This window comes from Enhydra lutris, unplaced genomic scaffold, assembly GCF_002288905.1.
Source record: "Enhydra lutris kenyoni isolate GAN:26980312 unplaced genomic scaffold, ASM228890v2 scaffoldscaffold47, whole genome shotgun sequence".
NCBI classification, from domain to species: domain Eukaryota; kingdom Metazoa; phylum Chordata; class Mammalia; order Carnivora; family Mustelidae; genus Enhydra; species Enhydra lutris.
In genome coordinates this window covers 3858790-3881191 of record NW_019154131.1, presented here as the reverse complement: position 1 = coordinate 3881191, position 22402 = coordinate 3858790, and the positions used below count along the sequence as shown (strand labels likewise).

At 35.3% G+C, this 22402-nt stretch overlaps 1 protein-coding gene across 1 annotated transcript in view; it reads left to right on the top strand.

Moving 5' to 3' along the window:
• LOC111156597 (protein tyrosine phosphatase, receptor type D) overlaps window positions 1-22402 on the top strand; it is a 406803-nt gene that overhangs the window by 255781 nt on the left and 128620 nt on the right. The window contains exons 20-23 of the mRNA XM_022517585.1: window positions 3951-4041; window positions 9214-9423; window positions 14088-14248; window positions 20238-20249. Of these exons, the coding sequence (XP_022373293.1) occupies window positions 3951-4041; window positions 9214-9423; window positions 14088-14248; window positions 20238-20249 (474 nt within the window). The remainder of the gene's footprint in view (window positions 1-3950; window positions 4042-9213; window positions 9424-14087; window positions 14249-20237; window positions 20250-22402) is intronic.

The window sequence follows — 22402 nt, the reverse complement described above, 5'->3', positions numbered from 1 at the left end:
TAGGATAGAGCAAGAAAGATGACGAGTGGGATGTGGTTTGTTCATTTTTTAAATGTCAGGTATTTATACAGGGTTGGAAACTAATAGAATTCAAAGGGGAGGGAGAAATTGAAATATATGGGTAGGGGGGTAATGATGCATAGTCAGCTTCCTCAGAGAGCAGATGATGGGAACCAATTCAAGAAAGTGATTGGCCTTCATGAATAGAGCCAGCCCCTCAACTGTACCCAAAGGACAAACTATGGTTACGTATAGATGCAAGTAAACTTATAGTTTGGTAGGTGGAAGATGAGAGAGTTCTAGTCTGAATGTTTTTATTTTCTCTTTACATAGACATAAAGCTGTCTTCCAGTGAGGAGGTAAAGATGCCTAAGGTTTACGACCAGGGGAGAGAGTCTGAAAAACTTGTACAAAATGGAAGGTTGAGTAACTGAAGAAATTGTGGTGGGATGGCCAGGTAGCATTGAAGGCCTGAAGTTGCTGAATAAGAATTTACAAAATCTTTGTTCCCTGTACATAATTTCTCAAGCCCTATGCAGCTCCTTGGCTTCAGGCACAGAGAAGGGCAATTACAGATTTTAGGTAATGTAGAGTGGGAGATGTGGGCTCTAGCAGAGAAGAATCAAAGATCTAAGAGCCTTGGGTAATGCATGGTGCTCTTTGGAGCTTGAAATTAGCAACGATGATGGCAGAGTTTGGGAGAAAAGGAAGACCACTGACCCTGGGGGGAAAAAGAGGGAAGAGGAGAGAGAGAAAGAGAAAGAGAGAAAGAATGAAGGAAGGAAGGAAAGAAAAAGGGGGTTTCTGAAGAGCTTCATAGATGGCAAAAATCAGTAAGAGAAGATCATGATAATATAATAATAATTAGTTAAAATGTATGAACTTCAAAAAAAGAGGCACTTGTTTATTGGCTTGCTTTATGTTTTTAGGTTAAGAGAGGAGGGGAAAATACCTGAAAGAAGCAACAGTGAACCAGGAGGGAAACCCTAGGCCCTCCATCTGAGGTTCGCTGGGTGGGGGAGGGGCATGAATACACAGACCCACATGAAAAGCCTGTGAGGGAAGCAGGGTTGTCAGGGGAAAACCAAGTTTCAGAAAAGGCAACAATTTGGGTTTTTGAAAAGCCGTGGTTGCAGAGAACATGGCTGAAATGTGTGGATGTAGTTCCAGGACAGAATTCCTTATGCCACATTTCTTTCAATGCGAGAGCTGCTTTGAAGTGGCTTTACCTTGACTGCTCTAGATGAATGCTTTGGACATCGGGAGACAGAAAAGCCATGCACATCCAGCCACACTGTTAATTACTTGCTGTGGGGGAGAGGCTGTTCAATTCTTATCCCAGCCACAAGTTAAATGAACAGTTGGAGAGTACAGAGAAAAGAATGGATTTTTTTTTTTCCTGTACAAGAATAGCAACTCAAGTATGAAAGCAGAAGAAAAATTAATAGAATTCATCATCTTAACCTTGATTTCCAAGATTCAGAAAGAGGACAATGGGAGCTCATGATAATGTGTAGTATCATTACTTTAGGTGGAGAGAAGCAGTCCTCACTTAGTGCAATTGGTAGTGAAAAGCAGGTGGTTCCCTGATGAATGTGTTTATCAAATACATCTGCAGTGTTATTTTGTGTGCTCAGTTGCAGCCCCTGTCATTCTTCTCCAGGCTCATTTAACATGATGGACTTGTTTGACAAATCCTTCAGGTGGTAGGAGGATAGGAAGAGGAGGAAGCTTACTCTGGATTATGAAGTACAAGATACTGGCCTCTCTCACACACACCCCAACTCTTCCTTCTCACCCTCCTTGATCATCATTATTATTGGTAGGAAAGAAAATGATTGGGTCAGTGATGTAATTCTGGGAGTCTGTTGATTAGTTGCTCAGATGGCACCATGGAGAGAATGTTCTAGTATAGTTGTCTGGTTTGATCTGAATTCTTTATTAGGGAGAAAAAAATGTTTGACAAGCCCTGGAACTTGCATCTCAGGGAATGTCACTGAGTCCTACTTGAATAACGTAGTTCAGGTGCATTTCTCCCACGATGATGGTCAGCTAACAATAGTGGCTTGCATCAGTTTGGTGCGACTTGCCACACACTGTGCTTTCATTTTCCATAGCGTACAACTGAGATTAAGGGATGTTAAATGATCTGCCCAAGATCATACAGCAAATTAGTGACAGAGCTTCAAATTGTGGGCCAGATGTATCTCCAGATGTCACATTCTTCACCAAAACACTCTAAAATAACACTGTTCAATATCATGAAAGCAACACGTGAAACCTTAGATTTTCTAGCAACTATAGCAAAAAGGACAAAGAAATAGGTAAAGTTAATTTTAACAGCATATTTTTTACATAATATATCTATAATATTATCATTTAGCATATGGTCACTATTAAAAATTTATTGCCGAGATACCTTACATTTGCTTTTCATACATAGTTTTAAAAATCCAATGTCTTTAACACTGTGAACACATTTCAGTTCATATGAGCCACATGTCTGGCTAGTGGCTACCGTATTGGACAGTGCAGCTCTAGACTCCGCTTATGGAAACTGAGTCCTTTATCACAGGGTTTTACTGAGTTTATTGCAGGTTTTGTTTTGATATAAGTAGAAAGAGGCCTTCCTGTATGTGCTATTTGTCTCTGTGATATAATTCAATGCAAGGTTGGTGGTGCCCATCCTGTGGTCTCTTCTCTTCCTTTTCTTCTCTTCTAAAGGTGTGTGTGCACATATGTATATAAGTTCATTTTTACAAGTCTCCACAAAATAATGGAGTTTTAAAAGTATTTTATAATACAGAGTAATGAAACAAAAAAAGAGCCAGACTATTGCCAAGGTTAAGACACACACACACACACACACACACACACACACACACATATATATATATATATATATATATATGTTTGTATCACTTTACTATGTGTTTTAATTTGGTCATAATTTAATCTCTCTGGATTTACCTTTTTGTTTACTGTCCTTATACAGTTTTTCAGAGAGCAAAATGATATTATACATTTAATATATTATATTAAATTAATATAGTATACATTTAATATAATTCCTGAGAGGAAGTGATTGATGTGGTAGCCATTATACACCTATATTTAGAGTTCTTATATAGTTACTACCAAAGATCAGGCAGAGTTACAAACCATGAATACAAGAGCAGGATATGCAGTTTGTGGAAATTGCAAAACCATTTTTCAAATAGCCTATATCTACTTGTGAATAAGTCCCTTTATACTTAGTAAAATTTTGGTTGACTGTTCTTAATGAGAGTACTCAATGATTTTTGCTCTTCTTACACATTTATTTTTTGAGATCTATTTCGAAGGCCCTCAGATAGTGGTTGTCTCCAAATTTCTGCAGTATTTATCTTAAGGCTTGCAACTTGATGGGTAGAAAACAATTATATTATTATATAACTGTTATGAAATTAGGGGTAATTTTATGTATTTAATTTCTTATCCAAATAAAAAGTATTTTAGGAGTATATAAATGAAATCATTGTTGTCATCATCTGGACATTTGTATGAGCTCAGAGTAATTTTTACTATGCAGTTTCTTTAAAAAAATCCCTTATAAATTGGTGTCACAGAAAATACTTGGTTTGGTAGCTTGTAATGTTGGGTACTAAACTTGTATGTGCCCAGCACCAGGGTCTTAACAAACTGTTTCTGCTCTGTTTACGATACCTCATAAAGAGAGGTCAACCGTGGTGGTAATAACCATACAAAATCTTTGAGGTCACACCTAATGGTCTACCCATGTTATTTTTAAAATTGGACAAACAGGTGGTTATTCCTCATTAATGGGCAAGTCACTCCGTATCCATAATTTGCCTTCATTCTCAATCACTGGTCTGTGGAAGATTTAAGGACAGATCCATTTTCTATTTCCTTTGATCTGACCTTATTTTTGTCTGTCCATTCTTGTGCAGAGGTTACTACATAATAATTGTGCCTTTGAAGAAATCTCGCGGGAAATTTATCAAGCCATGGGAGAGTCCAGATGAGATGGAGTTAGATGAGGTAACTACGTGTTTGTTGGCTATGTCTTTCATTAGTTACTTAATTTATTAAACATACTCTTTGTCTGTATGGGAGGAAGTCTAATCCAGGTGCTGACTTATGGCTGGCTGGTCAGCTATTGGATGGTTCAGTGCTATGGAGCTGATAACCTCTAGGGATCCCAACAAAGAACTTTTTGCTTTAATTAAAAGACATTTAGCTGCAGTAAAGCTTACAACGTGTTTAATCTTTGCTGGCTTTAATATTTTGCCCCTTGCCTCTTATAAAACATGATGCAGGGTGTGGAAGTTGAAGTGAATTGTGAGCAAAGACTTAATCATCATTGTTATGAACTCCAAGGTCTGCTTCATTAGTGTAGTTTTAGCTGAAGCTGTTACAAATGCTAAATCGTGATTTGCACCAGAATTCAACATCTGACCTGCTATGTGTTCTTGACCAGTTTCTCACAGAATTACACTGATTAGCATGCTTGCCTTATTCTGTATTTTGTGGTATTTCAGAATCAAAATGCGTTCAACTGCAGGGACAAAAAAAAAAAAGAAAAGAAACACTTTCCCAATTCTGAGCCAAGAAAGAAATATAGAACAAAAACCAGAGCAAACACTAAATAGTATGATTTTAATTTCTGAAATCTTACAACAATAGTAGGTGCATTTTAATTAATACTTTTTGCAAAAAAACAAAAACAAAACAAAACATTGGTTTTGTTTTTTGTTTTTTTGCACTTTAATACATAGTATGAAGAATAAGCCCTATGTATTATGTATTTTATTTAGACGGGAAAACTGATCAGAAATATTAAGCCATATCCCCAAAGCCATATCCCCAAAGCAAATTAATGGCTGTGGTTCAGTCAAATACAGGAAAAACTTTGCTATTTTAACATGATGCTGGTTTGAATCACTTCAGAAAGCAAATTAAAAGGTCCCCATTTGGGGACATATGAGATTTTAATTTGTTGAGTTTATTTATAACCTAGGCTACATCTTATAGCCCAACCTGTTGTATCCAGGTATTTTCTCCACCTTAAATTAGTGCAAACACAGCAAGAGAAAGTAGAAATTCCTTAGTTGCCGTACAGGGAAGAGATGTTTATTTCATCCATGTCTGCACTACGGAGACTGTGATCTGACATATGAGGGCTGTTAGCTTCTTTCGGCAGACATACACCCTCTCTAGACACATGGTTCATCTTCACCCACTTCATTTATCTGAGTTAAACTTGATCGAGTTCAGAAGGGGAGATGAGTTCAAGGTTAGAATTATGTTTTTATTTCAGTATTTTATGATTACATAAGCATTGGAGGGGTGTAATTTGGGATAAAATTTTAATAATGTCAATTAATTTATGTTATAATTTTTTCTGTTAATAAAGCAGGAACAAAATCATTTGAACAATATGAACAAAATCATTCCTATGTTAGAGGAATAGTAATCTCCCATCTGAATGTGAAATGTCAACTGATCTTTTGCAAATTTTTTTAAAGATTTTTATCTATCTAGTAGAGGGACAGAGAATGAGTGAGAGAGAGAGAGAGAGAGAAAGAGAGAGAAGGAGTAGAGGAAGGGCAGAGGGAGAAGCAGACTCCCCACTGAGCAGGGAGCCCAAAGTGGGGTTTGATCCTGGGACTCCAGGATCATGGCCTGAGCAGAAGGCAGCCATTTAACCAACTGAGCTACCCAAGTACCCCCCCCCTTTTTAAAATTTAAATTCAATTAGCCAAAGTATAATACATCATTAGTTTTTGATAGTCAGTGATTTATTAGTTGAGTATATCCCCCAGTGCTCATCGTATCATGTTCCCTCTTTATAGGTGCTCCTTTTGTAAAATTTCAAAGTAAGGCACGCTTTTACTTGCAACTGACTAATCAGTTAATTTTGAGATTGTTATTACTTACTATTTTAATCAGCTCTTAAATAAATTACTGAATTTAAATGCAAAGGTAACTTGTAGAATCTATGAATCTTTCCTCCTGTTAAAAACTAGAAACAGGGCGCCTGGGTGGCTCAGTGGGTTAAGCCTCTGCCTTTGGCTCAGGTCATGATCTCAGTGTCCTGGGAATCACCCCCCCCTTCTACTCAGCAGGGAGCCCGATTCCCTCTCTCTCTCTGCCTCCCTCTGCATATTTGTGATCTCTGTCAAATAAATAAATAAAATCTTAAAAAAAAAACAAAAAAAAAATAAAAAGCAAAAAATGAGTTACCAAAGAATTAAGATCCAATCCAAAAATGATGTCGAATACTTTTAAATAATAACCTTTTCCTAGAAGTAGAACCATTTGCTAGCAATAGGAAGCTGATTCTTTTTTATAGCCAGGTTTTAACCTCCAAAATGCATGGCAATGCTAATGGATTAAAGTATAGAGCTATATGACATTGAACTTTCCTGCAATTAAATTCTATGGGTCTGTGCGGCTGATTCCCATAACAAAGGGTCATTTTAATCATCCCACAAGTTGTGGTGCATTAATCTGTATAATAGTTTGATAAAGAACATTTATTAATTCAAAATTTTGGGGTCAGGATGGGTTGTTTCCCACTTTTCTTACCGATATAATTGAGACCACATTTGTAGAATTAATGGTGGAAGAAATAAGATATGCATTGACTGGAAAATGCAAATTTTTTCTGATAAAAAACTAAAGCCCTTGATATATCTTTTGGAATTACCTCCAATACATTTTGTAGCTATTGTGTAGGGGAACAAATGAAACTAGGGTATGGCCTCACTTTATGCTTACTCATCCAGTTTCTGATCCCTACAGACATTTTTCCCCCTATCATGGCTAATAAAAGCATTGTTGTAATTTTATCTATAGCTTGGTACTGCCAGCTTTGACAAAGCAGTGTTCCTTTCTTAAATGAATTTGACCAAGTGATTTTTTAGAAAGGCCTATAATTCAAATCATTGAAACTATATCATCGAATATAATGGTGGCCTAAGGGGATTTCCACATGTATGCTTCACATCTAGGCCCATAAAAAATGGAAAGAGGCTTCCTAAACAGAAGTCACTCTTAATATTATCTTCTGAGCTCATTCATCCTTTGTCTGGAGATAATCTCCACATAATAAATTCATGCACTGGAACTTCTGTTGTCAAGGTCAGACTGGGCAGAGCAGATGTTCATAGTCAAACTGAATTTTGGACGGAATGACTCATAAAATATTAGTTATATTTAATTCAGGGCAGGTCTTATATCATAAGCTTTTCGTTGCATTTACTTCAAAGGCTTGCTGCTAAATAATGTGGTCATTTGTATTTGTAACTTCAACAAATACTAGGTAACTTTGGTGTCATCTGAGCACGCTTGACCAATGTAAAATATAACACAGGAAGCATCCTGTAGAAATTAGAGCAACCTATAGGGGCAGAGTTGATATTCCAGGTTTGACCTTAAGGAATGGCTGCATTATATCTAAGGAGCACCAAAAAACCCAAATATTTTATTCTAAGGTACTTCCTCTAAGTCTTCTAAAGAAACCTTAGCAAAAAGGTACTTGTGGGGATGACAGTGATATGGATGAATTATGACAGTTGCATACATGTGAAATATGGATAAAATCAAGGTAGGGTTTGATCAGTGAAGTGGAAGAGGGGAACACAGTAACATAAACAACTGATGGTAAACGTTTCTGATTAACCAACTTCAAAAAGCTGTTCAGCTCATCTGTAGTACATTTATCCTTAAAGTAATGGCTCATTGTTTACTACATATCAATAATAATATTCATAATGACTTTTCCAATATACTGTTAAATATTTTGTATCAAAATTTTTAAAAAATAACATGTTATAGTTCATGTAATTTTCATTGCATCAATAAAATCAAAGTTAAAGAAAATATTAGAGCATTATAAATTGAATTCAAAACAATGTGGGCACAGATGACCTGTATAACCCAAAGAGTGTTCACATGTTTGATTTGCATTTGACCAGCTGAATACATTTATAACCCTGTATAGTATGCCATCAGGTTCCCAACATAAGGATTTAACGTTTGCTGTATATAGACTCTGCAGCCATTATCACAGAAGCCTGGCCTTGGGAGCTAAGCAGATATCACTCCTTTGGTTTTTGATCTGTGATTCCACTTATATAACAAGAGTAGCAAATAATTTCACCATAATGTTCCCATTAGTACCTTAACTTTATTTATTGAGTTAAAGACAATTTTCATTCAAAAAAAAAAAAAAAAAAAGCATCACAGACTGCTGTAAACCTTTTCCCTGGTTATGTATTGTGAAATACCAATATATTTAAGGGAAGAAGACAAAGCTAACTTCAACATTACTTTGAAATCATTTATCATAAAATACCACTAATATAACTTTCTAATGAAAAAAGTGAAGGCCAAACAGGAATATTGAAACATAAGTTCTACCTTTTTCTTTTAAAGATACATGAAGGATTTTTGTGTACATGTGTATGTTTGTTTTCTTCAGGGTAATATTAAACTTAATGTTTATCTACCCTGCCTCTTTCACCTGGGAAGAAAATTCAACGTCTCCAAGGAACTATCAGCTCCAGAAAAGTTAATGTGACTATAAATGGGAGGAACAAACAAAAAGGTTATTTAAAGAGCTAAGAAACCAAGTCAAGCCACAAATTATTAAATGAGTGACAATGTCTATTTAAAATAAGTTTCAATTAAAACTTGGTCATTGGATTCTATTTCTGGTAATTTGAGGGAATTTGTATTGTATAAATGATCTCATTACTAAAAAGCATCTAACCTCTCCCAAAATTGAGCGTAACTGATGGCTTTAAATGAGGTTACTATTTGTTTGATAAGTAACAGTAATAAAGCCTGCATGGCAGGCTTTTGTGAATCAAGCTGACTTTTTACTTAGGTTATAATGCACTCTTGCCCTTTGAGAAGATTTCATTAGGGTAGACAATGATATGAACTACCACTGAAGGAAGGGTCTAATTGTCCTGTGTTTTAGCCTGGGCCTTGCAAGAGCAGTCTAACACCTTACTTTAACAGCAAGACAAGCATTTGAAATATAGAACTGAGATTTAGTGATGCTGACATGGTACATGAAATGTGGACAAATTATATTTGAGTGGTTCCCAGGCCTGAATTAATTTCTCCCATTAAATAGTCATTAAGTTGGGTTATTGTTGTTTACATTTCTTTTTCTGTTTCCCACTTCTTTCCCTTAAGCTGCTTAAAGAGATATCTAGGAAACGCAGAAGCATCCGATATGGGAGAGAAGTTGAATTAAAGCCATATATTGCTGCTCACTTTGATGTTCTTCCTACTGAGTTCACCCTGGGGGATGAGAAACATTATGGTGGATTTACAAACAAACAACTCCAAAGTGGTCAAGAATATGTCTTCTTTGTGTTAGCAGTGATGGAACACGCAGAGTCTGTAAGTTAATTGTGCTGGCATCTCTTTCCTTTGGTATTCTTCCTTATTTTACCAGAGTATGGCTATTTAGGGAGAATGTGTAGATATATTCACCCTAGTTATTTCTCATGAACTCCTAGTTATTTCTCATGAGCTATCATTAACTTAAATGGAGCAACAGGCTGCCTCCTCTTTAAATACTGCTGAGTAAGCTGCTTGAGATTTCATAATAAACAAGGCCATGTCTCTAATGACATGGAATTTAGGTGGACTTTATGGCTTCTAAAGTGTCAAATTGTTAGAATATTGCTCTTGAAACCATCAATGTGACACATACGGAAAAGAGGGTGATACCCATCACTGCTCAAAATCTCCTTCGTCGTCCTTTAAAAATGTTCTCAGAGAAGTTCATTTGATTGCAATAGGAACTATCAAGTTCTACAATTAAACAGAGTGTATTTCCAGGTATTCAAAAATACTGATTGAGGGTGATTGTGTTTTATTCTCCTGCAGCTGCCAGTGAGCCCACATTTTCTACCCAGATTCATAGGAAGGTCTATCTAGGAAAAAGGCAAGCACAGTCAGCTTCTTTAATTATAGCAATTTACCAAGGACTTTATCAGTGAAAAGCCAAGAATGTTAGAAAATAATTCAATAAAACAGAGAATTCCTAAGGTACTCTAAATAATGAGTTGTCTCCTTTTATGTAATTCATCTTGCTCTTATGTCGTTTTATGCTTCAGTTGCTGTACTGTTAAAAAGGAGAGAGAGGGAGAAAGAGAGAGGGAGGAAGAGAAATTGTAGCTGGGAAGGGGGGGTGGATTTTGAAGTGGCAGTTCACATTAACATTTAATATACATATTCTAACTGTATCTTTCTAATAGGGGCCTAAAACTGACAGGCGTGGCAGCTCGATTGGGCCAGTCACTTCTCGTATAGAGGAAGCCTGAGATGTATCAAAGATTTCTTCACCTCAGGTGTTAGCATATACAGTGGGGCTTCTCTTCAAATGACTGAAGGAATTTCCCCGTGGAAAATCAAAACACAAAGGCAGCCTTTATGCCTGGTTTACCTTTGTGCACAGAATGTCATTTGAAAACAAAGTGACAGGCTCCCTGGAATTTTAATGCACGGATATGCTTTTTCTTTTTAGTTGAAGGTTTTAAGTCAGAACATCAAGGGAATAGAATGTTAGAAATCATCTTTTTCTTTCTTGTTTTTAATGACTTTTAGATATTTGAACTAATTTTCTTTGCATAGCTCTAAGACGTTTCAGAAAGCACATTCAGATCATTGAGGCAGATCAGAGAATTCAGCAAAGAAGAGAAGCCTCAGCGGACAGTGCGGGCTGATGGCACCACTGTCAGAGACTCTGGTTTGAATTCTCCCAGATGTTCCTAGTGTTTAGATATATAACCAGTGATGAAGAGTCTACCCCATCCCTTAGTATGTCATTTCACTGTCTCATTAATTATGCAATTTGGACTTTTTCCAAATAAATTGTCTGAATTGTTCCTTTCCTACATCAACTTTCTCAGCAGTGTTCTTTATGTGTTGTTTTCAGGCTAGCACCTACTTTACAGAGAAAACTTGTATCCAATTAGTATAATGTTGGTAGTGATGCCATCAAAGTTTTATGAAAAATTGTTGTTAAGCACCTAACCACTCCCAGGCTAGGCTGAGAATTTTCATAGAAAATATCCACCCCCCCAAGATGTGAGTTTTCCCTAGTAAATTACTGCCTCATATTAAGAGTATCGGAGGACTGGTTTAGAAAGACCAAAGGCTATCATCCCCATGCATTGAACAAGTTTTAATTTTCATGAGACTAATATCATTTTATGGTTTGGTTTTGTTTTCTCTTCATTTTCACATGTCTCTAGTTCCTGATTTAGGATGAAAGTCTGTGTGCTTTGGGAAAACCTCTGCCTAGATTTGTATCTTGGTTGACCAAGATGATTATCTCAAAGACCCTTGGTAAAGAATTTCAAATCACAGAGTTTTGTTTACTTTTATCTGCCAAACAGTTTGAGTGTGACCTACAAGATAGAAAGGGGAAAGCATAAACCAAAACAAACAATTATGCTTATATAAAGAATCATGTTTCTTGGATATTTAGTGTCTTTGCCAAGTCCTTACACTGTACATATCCTTTTTTTAGCTGCTTCTGAGAAGGTTGGAAATGTACTGAATTTTTATCTTTTGACACATTAGCAAAAATGGAAATGTAGTCAGTCTCTTTCCTAAGTACAGTGGAGAAAGTGGAAAAGAAGAATAGAAAACAAACTTTTAGATTGACCATTAAGCTTGCTGCACTTAAATTCAGAATGTATGCCCTAAATTAATTCTTTAAATGTGTATGAAAAAATTAGATATACTTCATATTTCATGGAGAAATGAGAATATTCTCTCATGTCTTGATAAGATCAGCCATTTGAAAAGATGAACATGTTATTTGCTGAAGATTTGCTGGGAATTCATTAAGTGCAAACCTCTGTGCTAGCTGTTTAAGTGTACAAACACAAACAGTATATAAATCCCTACTTTCCTGGAGTTTATAGTTTCATTAAAGGAAATAAGGTATATGCACACATAAAAAAGGAAAATAGAGTTTGATGAATACCGTTAAAAAAGAAATAAAGGACTACCTGAAATTTTCAAAATTATTTTTACCTATACTTTGTGAAATGATTGATTATTTCCAGTTATTTAGTGATAGCTTCACTGGAGGCAATATTTCAGTGGGGCCTTGGAGATCAGTCAGATTACAGGAGCTAAATGTTGTGGAACTTGTGAGAGAGTTAAAGAGAGAGAATTGAGCATCTAGGGAATAGTAGGGAGAAGCTCACTATGATAGGAAATGTTGTGTGTGATACAAAAGGTTAAAACAAAATCATAGAGGCCTTTAAAATCCATGCTACAATGTCTATGGCTTATTTAGGAATCACCAGAGAGCCTCCTGAAGGTTTTATAGCTATAGTTTAGGATAATAACTCTAGCAGCAGTAGAGACTGGTAGAGGAAAAAAGAAACTCTTGGTATGCTCTGGGTGGGCAAGAATGAGGTCCTGAAGAGAAGTGGTACCCATGAGACTGGGAAGAGGGTAGAGTGACCTGAGGGTCATTGGCAGAATAAAATCAGTAGTTTTTCATTCCTAGGTATTGAGAGGATGAGACAAATTAGCAAGTTGAAAGGAAGGTCTATCCAGGAAGTTGGGAAATGGCACATGCAATTCTTGACTTTCAGGTAGATGTAAGAATCTCTAGCAGTAATTGGAAATGAAGGTCTGGGACTTAGCAAAGTTTCTGACTTTAGAAACATTAATCAGGAAGTAATCTGCATAGAAGTTGGTAGTTAAAGGTAAGGATGATCTTGGCAGAGAAGGGAGAATATGAGTAGCAGAAAATAAAACTTGTGAATTCTGACACAGGATGGATTCGGAGGTGGTCATGATCAGTTGGCAAGATTAGAATGCGACCATTTGAATAAAGAAGTAGGGCAGTCAGTGGAGGAGTTTCAAATAAGGCTCAATCTACTAGGGCAAATCTAGAAAAGATATCTGGAAGGGAATGAATAATGACAATTTGATTTAGCAAATGAGAAAGCAGAACAAGTGGTAGTGCTGGAGTGAGAAGAGATGAGGAGCTAGTGGCAGGACAGGTGGGGCAGCACATAGGTGTGCACTGGTCTCTATTGGAGAAAGAAAGTCTAGGACCTTATATGGGGGGGGCAGAGTCAAGACAATACTGTACTAAGAGAGCCTGAAATGAGACATAGGATGTGTTATAAAAAAAAATTTTATAGTACTCAGCTCATTCCTTCACCAAGTAACTATATATTTTTCCCAAATTCATTCAGGGAAAGTTAACAAATACAATTACGTATTTAAAGTGTACAACATGATGATTTGATGTACAATGTACATTGTGGAATGGTTACCGAGATCAAGATCATCAGCCTATCCATCTGCTCACATAGTTAACTCTTTGTGTGTGTGTGTGTGTGTGTGTGTGTGTGTGTGTGCGTGTGTGCTGAAAAATACTTAACGTCTACTCTCCGCAACTTCTGAATATATAATACTGTGTTATTAACTATAGTCACCATGCCGCACATTAGATCCTCAGAAGTTCTTATAACTGATGTTTTGTACCCTTTGACCTACATGTCTCCATTTCCCCTTCCCCAAATACTGACATTTTTCCTATAAATATTTACTTTTTAAATTTGGTCTCCTTAGCTGGCTGATAATGTCTTTAGGGCTGAAACTATAATATTTCTGTTGATATTCACATAACATGTAACACCTTGGCACAATGTAAATGCTCATTGAACATTTTGTAAATGGTTAACTGTTTTCATTTACACTTCATAAGACCATTTAGTATGTCATATATAGATCCCCCAAAAAAGTGTCTGCAGAGTAATTTATACCATCAGAAATGATTTTATTAGAAAATATTTCACTGTACAAGGAAATTTACATTGCATGACCTCTTTATCTTTTCCTCTTTCCTCCCTTTTCTCCCACTTCTCTCATCCGTTTCCCTCCCCACCTTTCTCACTGACATTGTTTCATACACTTAACATCGCATCCACTAAGTTCTGAATTTTTGCTTCTTCTAATGGTATAGATATACGCGAGAAAACTATTAGTTTATAAGTAACACAGACTCTGTTTTTCCTCAGAAGATGTATGCAACCAGTCCCTACTCTGACCCTGTTGTGTCAATGGATCTGGATCCACAGCCAATCACAGATGAAGAAGAAGGCTTGATCTGGGTTGTAGGTCCTGTCCTTGCGGTGGTCTTTATCATCTGCATTGTCATAGCTATCCTTCTTTATAAAAGGTAGGTTTGCCCAATATTTCTATTGCAGTCTTGGTAATCCTTCTATGGTCATCATGTGGTTGCTATTAATGAAGTACTTCGGTGTAGTCTCCACAATCATTGGAAAATGTTTCCACTGGATTAGAATGAAATATAAAGATTGTGCTGTTTTAAATCCCATTCAAGTGTGGTATAGACTTTCTTGACCAGCATTCATGGATCTTAGCCTTGGTTTTATGAGATACTTTATGCATCAGGAGCACTTTGCATGGCACTTTGCAAGAAATGAGTACATTCATAAGCAGATAATTCCAAACTTGCATCTGAAAGCTTTAGATGATGCTCAATTTCAACATGGTTTTAGAAAAGCTATTACAAACTTACACATTTATTCCCATTCCATATGTCTAATGAGTGCATGAGCTAAGATTATTTTTCCTGTAGCTATTTCTCAAAACAGTGAAAATAGCTAAAATTTGAAGATAAAGGAAGGAAAAATGTGAAGAGAATTTTTTTTTATCTTTCTCTTTCTATAATCTTTATTCCAATAGTGAATTCTATTTGAGTCCAAGAAGGGATATAAGGTACTGTTTTCCTTTAAAAAACTAAAACCACAACCTAGACCTTTATACTCCCAAGTTTTGATCCAATTTAGTGTCTTTGACTACAATCAGGATTCAGATAATCCACATGTACCACCATGTTTTCTGATCTTCCACACTTTATCAGTTACATTTCTGCCTTATTTAGAGTAAGCTAGATTTCTCCCCTAGTCCCAGTCAGTTGGAAATGGTACATTAGTAATTCTTTCCCTAAATCCTTTCTGACTTACAAAATATATGATCTTAAATATATAAAATTATAGAAATTAACATATATAATAAATTCTCTTAAATGTGTAGAATGGCTAAATTCTAAATTATCTCCCTTTATATCACTTTTTTCTTTTCTTCCAATCCAAATTTTATTTTTATGAAACTTTAATCTATGTTCTCATTTTTCTTTGTAGTATGTCATCTTTCAGAATGCTACTGTGAAGATGATCTCTTCCCCGTACTGTAAAATAGCCCCCTCCCCCCCATAACCTTGACTTTCAAAATCAGATGAGAATATCTTCGTTTTGATTCTTACTGACATGCTTCATCTGATAATCTTGTTTTCATTATCTCTTTTTCCTATTTATCTAGCTCCCTTTACTGGGTTTATATTAATTATTTCTACCTGTATTCTTTTTGTTAAGCATGTTCTTCTTATGTTCCTGAAATAGTCTTTTTTTTCTTTTTTATAACCACTTCTCAACTTAAAAAAATATCCTTTAAGACACTTGTCCTTTACAAAACTTTCTCTTAACAGGCTGTGTTCCATTTTATTTCAGTGTAAAAAGAGGATTGAAAGAGAAGAAAAATTAAAGAAAGAAGTTCATAACCATAACCTATTAAATTGCCTCTCCTATTTTAGACTTAGGAAGAAGGAAAAGAGATATCCATCATTATTTTTTTTTCCTGATCACTGTCATCACTCAGTTATCCACACTATAAGATGGCTGAAAAAGCAAGTAATTTAAGGCCAAACTCTCTCTTAGACGATGGTTTCAATCTCCCCATCCCCATATTATATCAGTGTGTATTGAGTTGTCTCTCTTGTGTAAGGAGTAAAGGCAGGAAGCACAAGGTGCCCACATGCCCCAGAACAATAACAAATTCTGAGTCCAGGCAGGATCTGGTATCCTGTGCTGTTTATGTGCTACACTCATGACCAGAAAAGAATATAAAAATAAAAGATTAAAAGTAGAATTATCTTTGTTTTCTGTGATATGTATTTAGATGGCCAAATCCTGCTGTGGGAGTCAGATCAGAAAGTGCTTGTGGATGATTACATTTCTAGACCATGGCACATGACTATTTTGTGATTTTCCAAAATGAACAAAATGCTTGTTGTATTTTTTTTAAGTTGTGTTTCATTTGGCTATATCTGGCTATCATTAAGTCATGTCACTTTACAGAGATGTGTGTAGCATTTGTGAGTTATGTAAATGTGAAGAAATAAAATTATAACCTTGATAATTTTTTAAAGATTTATAATTTAGTGTTCCTTGCCTCATGTGCATGTGCTTGAGGAAAAATTCAACTCGGTTATATATTTTTCTAATCCTTCAAAAAAAGCATCACATTTAAAGATTTTATGACTCTGTTAAAATAGAGTTGCATTTTAGTGTGTGCATATGTAAGCATTGTCTAATGCAATTGTTGGGAAATGCACACATCCTCGAATGCTAAGTATATTTAGCCAACCATCTGAAGGCCCATGAAGCGTTTCTGAAATAGAAATGCTTGCTTCAGCAGTAAAGAACATTCCTGACTTGAAATTCAAGTAGACCCAACAATGTCCTTCTTGATTATCATGATGCAGTTCAAGAAGAAATCTTCTGTAGGCAACGAATAGTGTCTTTTATAGCTTAGATTCTGAGCAAAGTTAATTATATAATAAATACTTCATCCCTCTTTTTAGGTGTCTTTCAGTTTATACATAGGTCATCAGTAATGACTCAGAATTGAATATATCATTATTATTATTGTTATTAAATATTATTAACTCACATTATCTTGATAATACCATTTATCACACACACCTGCTTACTAAACTACTTGCCATAGGAGTAGGTCTAGAGCTGTGGATGGGTTATTCATATAAAAAAGCATATTTTATAGATCTATGTGAGGAGACTAAGACTTATTCCTGTTAAGTATATTGATGTGGAACTAGTACTCTTTTATCTGGCATTATATTTATATGACTTTAGTTTTAATCTAGTAATTTGTAAGCCTATATATAATACATTGATAATCAGTGACAAAACATCAACTGAGGCTTTATAAGAATCCTGAAATTCATGCTGAACCATAAGAAAATTAAAATATATTTGGTAGGTCTTTAGTGTAATGAATTCTCTTTCCCTGTGATTTTTTAAATTTTTCTCTATATATGATGTACACAAGCTTTCAAAATGTGAATCATAGAGATTAGATGGTAGGAAGGATTAGAAAAACACTGATCAGATAACTAGGTATCAGGGAACCTGAGTCCTAGCTCTGTGACTAGGTAACTAATTGGGGTAGAAATTCACGTTAACATTCTGGGCCTCAGTTTCCTCGTTTATAAAGTAAGTAGGTAGACTAGATAATTGAACATTTTAATAATAATGTTCTTTAATCTGACAACATAAAAACCTAAATAATAGAATTATTGCTATAACATTTCTGTTTCCAGTGTATATATGTTTTTAAAATATGACTCTAGGTTGTTCTCCATTTATCCACCCCACAAAAAAGAAAATAAAAGAACCCATAAAACAAATGAACACTTAGATATCCATCTACTGCATATACTTGTTCCATGTGTAAGGCTTTTTAGTCATTAGTTCTAGCATGGTCCAGGAATTATTTATATAGAAGATATTTTGAAAATAAGATGTTAGCCTGACTTTATGGGAATGCATTTCAAGATGGATGAGAAGTATTTATTATGTACTATGGAAGAAAAGAAAATATGGATTAGGAGTTCGGAAGGATCTAAGGCACTATTTAAACAAAATTAACATCTTTAAAAAGTAATAGTCTAACTTAAATAAATATTGTGGACAGAGTGAATAATTCCCATCTCCACCTGTAGATGTTCATGTATGAAAGCCATGGGATAGATGGGATGAAAACACAGACTTCAGCTTTTCAAGCTTTCCCTGAGTTCCATCATTAGCCACTCTCTGTGGACTGTGCCTTACTAGTCTTCTCATTGTGTGTCAACTTATGCATATTTCCAAGATGTCATCAAGAAATAAATACAGATCAGGACATTTTGAGATGCTACGGAGAAGTATATTGCCATGCCCAACCACACTGGACAATGCTGATTGATTCTGCCTTCTGGCCTTTGAGTAGATCCTTCTATATACCTGAAATGCCTTTCCTCTGACTCCCCATCCTCTTTCCTTGGCCTGGCCAACTCTGAAACATCCTTTAGAAGTAATCTAAGATGCCACCTATTAAAAAGTCTTTCTGGGTGCCTCCCTCTTGCCTTGTTCTCTTTACCAGTTCAGGCTCCCCTAAGGGCGTTCCCTCGTCTACACTCTTCAAAGCACTTTCTGCTTATGGATGTCACAGAACCATCACATTACTGGACTTGTGCATATCCTTGTCTTTCTTGCCCCCACTAAATTGTATGTCAGGGACTCTGTCATTTCCTGTTATCCCTTATGCCTAGTAGATTGCTTGGCACAGAGGGTTAATGAGTAATCAACCTTATATCAATTGAATAGTATCAACAAAGTCCAAACTCCCTCCCCTCTGCTTGTTTACTCCATCATACAATACCACCTTCATGTTGACTGGCAAGAGCTATAATAAAACCCTCAGCCTATAATTTAAATTCATATGTTCCTAAAGCCTTCAAACTTAGATACTTGCACCAAATATATACCTATGTGTGTGGTGGGTCTGACATTTCTGTGGAAAGAGTGAATCACACACCAACTATGCATTTGTTCACCGGAATACTCAGCCTTTTAATATACTAAACTGATAATTCACTAAGAACTTCTCTTCCATGCAAAGAAATAGATTCTCCTACAACTTACTCATTAAAGATCTCCTGGATTAGAAATGAGCAAGCTAGTGATTCCTAGGTGGCTCAGTCAATAAAGCATCCAACTTAATCTCAGCTCAAGTTTCAATCTCATGTTCATGAGTCCAAGCCCCATGTTGGGCTCTATGTTCGGCATGAAGCCTCCTTAAAAACAAAAACAAAAACAAAACAACAACAACAGCAGCAAACAAAAAACAAAAAGATGAACAACTTAGAAACATATATATAGGATTTTTAAAACCTGGGGCACTAGGTAAATCATTTTAAAAAGAAAAATACAAAGAATTAACCAGTGTGTTTGATATCATTTTCATTATTCACTTTGTATGTGTGTGTCTGTACAATTTAAATGTGGATTTTGTATTTTTGAAAGGAGATAGACCTTAAATCCAGATTCTTTAGCCACTCAGGTATATATTTCATTGGCATTAAGGCAGACTTAGTATCTCTATTTTGGATTTAAGAATGCTCCAAATATTTGGCAATTCACCTCACCATGGAGATTATTTAGATTAATTTTTTCAGGTAAAAGTTTTATTCTCTGCATAAAGAACATAGTTATTTAACAATGCACATATTATCACATGAGCATGAGCTAGATGTCTTTACAGACAGCAGCACCTCTTTGACTAGGAAAATATCTGTCATGTCCGTGGCTGGTAATAAAAGACTTTCAGGATTAGCCCAGCAATATAGATGGGTCATGCTCTGTAGATTTATAGTGATGAGTATTTCTTTTTCCAAAACTGAAAATGTATTTGATCTTTATTGGAAAAAAGATTTATGATAACCTTACTTGTCAAAAGGAGTTTGGAGAAATTATTTTTGCCACTTTATTACCTCATAGTGTATTATACCATTGTGCACATTTTTTGTGCAGTTCAATGCAATTTGCAGATATTTTATATAATATTTATATTTTATAAGGAATAACATACCTCTTAATTGAAGGTTTTGTTTTAGATGAACAAATTTCTTATACAGAATTATGTTGTATTCCCATTAAGTACATTAGTAGTTCCTCATGGCATGTCTTACAAAAATCATATTATATCTCTACCATCAAACACTTTCTGGGAAATAATTAATTGTGGCGATATTATGTAGGTTGATGAATAAAAGTGAATGTGACATTAATGTACGCACAAACAATGTTTTAGTTAGTTATGTACCCTCATGTCCTCCATTTAATTCATAATTAGAGACCGTTAAAGTTTTGATACACTGTCATTTCCCAATGTGTGTTAGTTAATGTGTCCCTGCTGGTGAGCAGTGTTTCTTAAATCTTGGTTGTCATAGTTACTCTTGTTACCACTGGCCAACTAACATTTAGCCTTTCTTTTTCTTTTTTTGCTGCATTAAAATGGAGCAGTAAACCTGACAGGTGAGGAATAGAGAACAAACCCCTTTAATGCTCAGTACTAGATACTGGTAACCTTTGGAAGTATTGAGGGGGTGAGGGTGGAAGTTGGATATAAAAGTAGAAGATGGACGAAGCCTAGTTTATAAAATATTAAAATGATTGGTATTAAAATGATTCTGGGGGAAATAAATTACTTTGTCTATATAAAAAGAAATAACAAATTATCCAAATTTAGAAGGTAATGAAACCAGTCTGGATTTTGTTTTAATGAGCATTTGTATGTGTTAATGTGTCTGCAGAACAGAAATGTGAGGTGTCCCATAAAACGTTTGTTTTGTTTTGTTTGTTTTTACTCAATACCGATTTTTAAGTTTGATCTGAGGTTACCTCCTGATACAGGAACACAACTGGCATTTTCATATCCTGCAAATATTGGTGACTGTGCCTCTGTGAAAATTCTTACATAATTCCAAATTATTTTCCATGTTTTCCAACTCAACTAATAATAGCAGCAGCAGCAATAGTAGTAGTAGTAGTAGTAGTAGTAGTAGTAGTAGTAGTAGCAATAATAATAATAATAATAATAATAATGGTAAGACTAGCTATCTGTGTGATTACTGAATGACTGGTCCAATCTAACTTTCTACATTCTAACATATCTATATATCTAAATGTGTATCTATCTATACTTTTCCATTTATATTGATAGGTACAGATTTCTGATAAAACTTAAAACTAACAAAAGGGCGTCAGTGCTCATCTCAGTCGTTTTCCTCCCAGTACTGTATTCCAGTAGTTCCCAATGCTTGTTCCCTGGACCAGCAGCAGAAGTATCAGCACTACCGGGGAAAGTGAGAGAAATAGAAATTCTTGGACTTCCTACCCAGACCTAATGAATCAGAAACTCTGGGTGTGAGTTCAACAGTCTGCAGTTTAGTAAGCCCTCCCAAATGATTCCATTACATGCTAAAGTTTGAGAACCATGGCTCTATTATTTTCCCTAAAATCACTTAACACTGGTCAGCAAGCTACTTTCATTGACAGAAAACTTAGTATTTCTGTAGGGTGTCTTTTTTTAAAATATCACTAGGAGTCATTAATCTAGCTAAAAACACATGCAAAGTAGGTTTGATTTTTGTGTTTTTTTTTTTTTTTTTAGTCAAAACAGAACACACTTTGAATCCACTTAATATACTCAGAGATCTACCTTCCCATTTAATACTGTCTACATTTTATAACATTATCACTGCCTTCTGGTCCCATTAAGATGAGAGAATTGGCTCTCTTTCTTTTTCAGAAAAAATAATTAACATTTATTGAATATTTAAGGTACTAAAAATGAGTTTATAATTTTCTAAATTAAATGGTACTTTAATTTATGTATCAGCCTTCAGAATTATTTAAGTCATTATGTGGGTAACTTTACAAATGCATACATCTAATGTATACATGAAAGGACTAGAAATTTTCTTCAATACCTTTATTCTTTATAAAATATATAAATAAATAAAACAATTCAACTTCTAAAGAATTACAACATTTAACGTAGACATCATCTCGAAACCTTCTTCCTCTCTTTTGTACACAAAGAAATTGAGAAGTGTTATAGTTGACTTCCCTAACAAGATACACACCAGTAGTGGCAGAGCGAAGTTACATTCTTAAAAGCATCATAATCATAAAGTGTTTGAACGGATTTCTTTGAATTTAATAGCAGAGATTTCTGATAAATATATCTGTCTTCCAAAAGCCTTGGCCCATATGTCTGAATATCTTTGTTTTAAGTAAGTGGATTCCCTCCCACTTCATCCCTAGATGAGATCCAGGTGAGAATAAATGACAATAAAAGGCCCTTAGACCACAGAGTAGAATTTTTTTTATATGTGATCCACATCCCAAACCACCACACATTTTTATATTACTAGCAGTTTCCACCATATCTGAAGTGTCATGTGACCTTGCATTTCCTTTTCACCCATATAACTCCTACATGTGGTAGATAGTTCTTTTTGCGGGAAATATCCTTACAATAGGACTTTTAATCTTAATAGAAAAAATAAAATCGCAAGGCAAAATTCACATCATTTTGGAGTCACTATCTTTGCTTTTATCTCATTGAAAATGAGAATAATGAGACCTCTAAAAACTTAGGAAAAATGTGTGACTATGTACGT